Below are 3,026 nucleotides of genomic sequence, written 5' to 3'. Positions count from 1 at the left end.
GGCATGTTGTTCTGGTTTCCTCATCTGCTAATTCACACTCTTGCAATTAAACCGGACTTGAAATGTGCAATCAAGACTCCATCCTCTCCTGCCCCCTTGGGTTTGTGATTGCTAAAGCAGGACTTGAGACATAACCTCACCTTTCACAAGCCCTGCCCGCCCCCGGGGGCTGATCAAAGAGCCAGATTTCAACTCCCTGCTCCCTCACTGCATTAAGCCAGAGCCTGCTGTTTATTTTGGGGTAGTGTCTGTATGGGAAAGGGAGAAAAGGGGCTTAGGGCTCGTGGGAACAGGACTTCTCTTCTTTGCCAGGCATCTGTAGGATCAGTATGTGCGCGTGCGTGCTCTCTCACACACAGTGACTTGTTTTCATTCACCAACACACACTCACTCTCGCAGTCAAGCAGCAGTACAGAAGCAGTATCGCTTTCCCCAGTTGTGGGCCGAGACACCCGGCCTCTTTAATGACTTACCATGAGCCTTTCACACGCCACTTGGGTTTTGTCACAGTGGCAGCAATTGAAACACTGGAACAGATCACCCGCAATGACACATCCCCTTCTTTGTGCGGCACAAAGGGCCCGTTGTCCCCACAACTGCCACCTCCCGAAGCACTTGTGTCACAATCCGGAGCAGGGATGGCTGGGTTCCCAGCTCCAGCTCTGCTCTTGGGCGCTGCCCCGGCCTCGTTTCCCCAGGCAGGGGAGAATCGGACAGAGCAGCCGTCACCAAAACACAAATTCATGTCCATAGGACCATTCTGCCTTGGGTTTCTTGCCTCCGCTGGGGGTTTCCCAAGGCTCCTTGAGGAGCTGTCCGGAGTGCTGAAATCCTTCTTCGCTTGGGGCATCAAAGCAAGACTTTAAAGGAAGAACAGTACAGAGATGCTCCCCCTCGCCCTCCTCCCTGTACCCTGCCTTAGCAACTCTTCTCTTTACCCTGTAAGTCTGTGACTTTCAGTGTACCAGAGAGGATTGAGACACTCGATTTCCATTCATTTGAATGGGAATCGGGAGTCCAAAGCCCTTAGACAGCTTGGAAAATCTCTGCCTAGACCTGATCTTCAGGGATTTTTGTCCCCTAAACCCTTGGATCCCACATACATTTTAAAAAACTACTAGATCCCCCACACACATACACAGCTCTCCCTTTAGTGTCATTATTTGTATTCCAGGGGCCCCCAAAGACTCCAGTCAGCTCCCCACAGTGCAGGGGGCTGAATGAACAGACGCTACTGCCCCAAATGTATCCGGATAGCACGTAGTGATTACAGCCCCTTTGTGCTAGGCGCTGTACATACACAAAGCAGGAGACAGTCCCTACCCCAGAGAGCTTGCAGACAAAAGGTGGGAGGGGAGATGGAGGCACAGAGTCAGGGAGAGACCCCAGTTGTCCTGGGTCCTAATCTGGTTCCTCAGCCGTGACACCTCTAAATTGAGATGAGAGGAGCTTCACCCACAGGACAGAGGCTTGGGCAGTTCCCGCTCTTCTGGCAGGGCGGAGCCCTGCCTGGGGTGGGCTTTGCTGGCATGTTTACTGAAGGAAGGGGTTTCCTTGAGCAAGAGTCCCGTCAGCGCCTCTCGGAACTCCCTTCTCACCAGGCAGTAGAGGATGGGGTTGAGGCAGCTGTTGGTGCGAGCCAGGCATACGGTGACAGGGAAGATGTACCCCGGGTGTTGTAGAAGGCTTTGGTGAAGGGCACCAGGTTGAATTTGATGAAGATGCTCCAGGCTGTCAGGGCTTGGTTGGGGAGCCAGCAGATGAAGAAGGAGAGCACCACGATGGTGACCGACTTGGTGACCCGGGACCTCGTCTTGGGGTTGCTGCTGCTCATCTTCATCCTGCTCAGGAACCGGAGGAGGAAGATGTAGCATGCTGAGATGATGGCCAAGGGGATGACAAAACCCAGCAAGGACCTTCTGGGTCGGGTACAAGCCCAGCAGAAACTGGGGGGGGTCGATGTCTTTCAGCTCTGTGAACTTGACCAGGCAGAGCTCATCCCCGGAGACCCTATGAGTGGAGGTGGAGAAGATGGCGTGTGGCAAGGTGGCTATGGCAGCAAAGAGCCAGATGATGGCACTGGCCACCTTAGGAGGAGGAGCCCTGGTTGGCCTTCAGGGACGACACCACAGAGCAGTAGCGGGTCACGTTCATGGCAGTGAGGAAGAAGACGCTGGCGTACATATTCATGGCCGAGACCAGCTTGCGCGTGACCTTGCCAAAGGGCCAGCTGAAATCCAGGGCCGTGTCCACCGCCCAGAAGGACAAGGTCAGGACAAACTGGAAGGCAGTCGCCGCCAGGTTGAGCACAAGGTAAGTCACGCTGGACATTCTCCGGCGGTGCCTGGAGCCCAGGAGGAAGAACACCAGCAGGTTGCCCAGCACCCCCAAGGTGCAGACGGTGGAGTAGACAATAGCGATAGCGATCCAGGTGGCTTTGGTGCTGTCCAAAGGCAGGAAGGAGACCAGGTGCACCAGGCTCTGAGTGGAGATATTCCTGTTGCCTCCTGCCGGGAGTTTCTCATCCGTGCTGCAGCAGTTGTGCTCAGACATGCTGGTGCTTGCTCCTGGCCTCTCCTCGCCTTCCCATTCAGAGCCACGGCTCGCACTGGGCTCTGCTTTTTGCTGCTCCCACCAAGTTTCTGATCCGATCTCTCGGCACCGCTTTGTTTTGATCAGCCCACACAGAGCCCCCCTCCCTGCCATGCCTGGCAAGAGCCTGGGAGCAGCAAAACTGCTGCCAGCTCCCCCAGCTAACTCTTTCCTCTCCTGCACTTGGCAGGGAAACAGCAGGAGAGGACGGTGTGCCGGAGCGGCTCGGACAAGGAAAGGAGGTGGGAGGGGAGAGGAATCGCACACTGTACAAGGAGAACAGGAGTAACATTAAGGTGACTTTTACCAACGTCCCTCATAGGATGATTATTTCTTCTTTGCACTACAGCAGCGCCCAGACCCCCCGACTTGGCGTCAGCGTCTCATTGCGTTCAACGCCATCCAGACGGGTAGTCAAACGACACACCTTGCTC

The 3,026-nt window shown here is 55.3% G+C and overlaps 1 protein-coding gene across 1 annotated transcript; it reads right to left on the bottom strand.

The window, feature by feature from the left end:
- Positions 1-234: 234 nt before the first annotated feature.
- Positions 235-2,622, bottom strand: LOC119848383 (relaxin-3 receptor 1-like). The gene is given in 4 exon segments (XM_038384139.2): positions 235-1,669; positions 1,672-1,912; positions 1,914-2,091; positions 2,093-2,622. Coding segments are annotated over 4 exon segments (1,098 nt in total). The 5' UTR covers positions 2,554-2,622; the 3' UTR covers positions 235-1,451.
- Positions 2,623-3,026: the final 404 nt, after the last annotated feature.

This window comes from Dermochelys coriacea, chromosome 25 (genome assembly GCF_009764565.3).
Source record: "Dermochelys coriacea isolate rDerCor1 chromosome 25, rDerCor1.pri.v4, whole genome shotgun sequence".
NCBI classification, from domain to species: domain Eukaryota; kingdom Metazoa; phylum Chordata; order Testudines; family Dermochelyidae; genus Dermochelys; species Dermochelys coriacea.
Note: the sequence above shows the minus strand (reverse complement) of the source record. Positions and strands in the feature narration are given on the sequence as shown.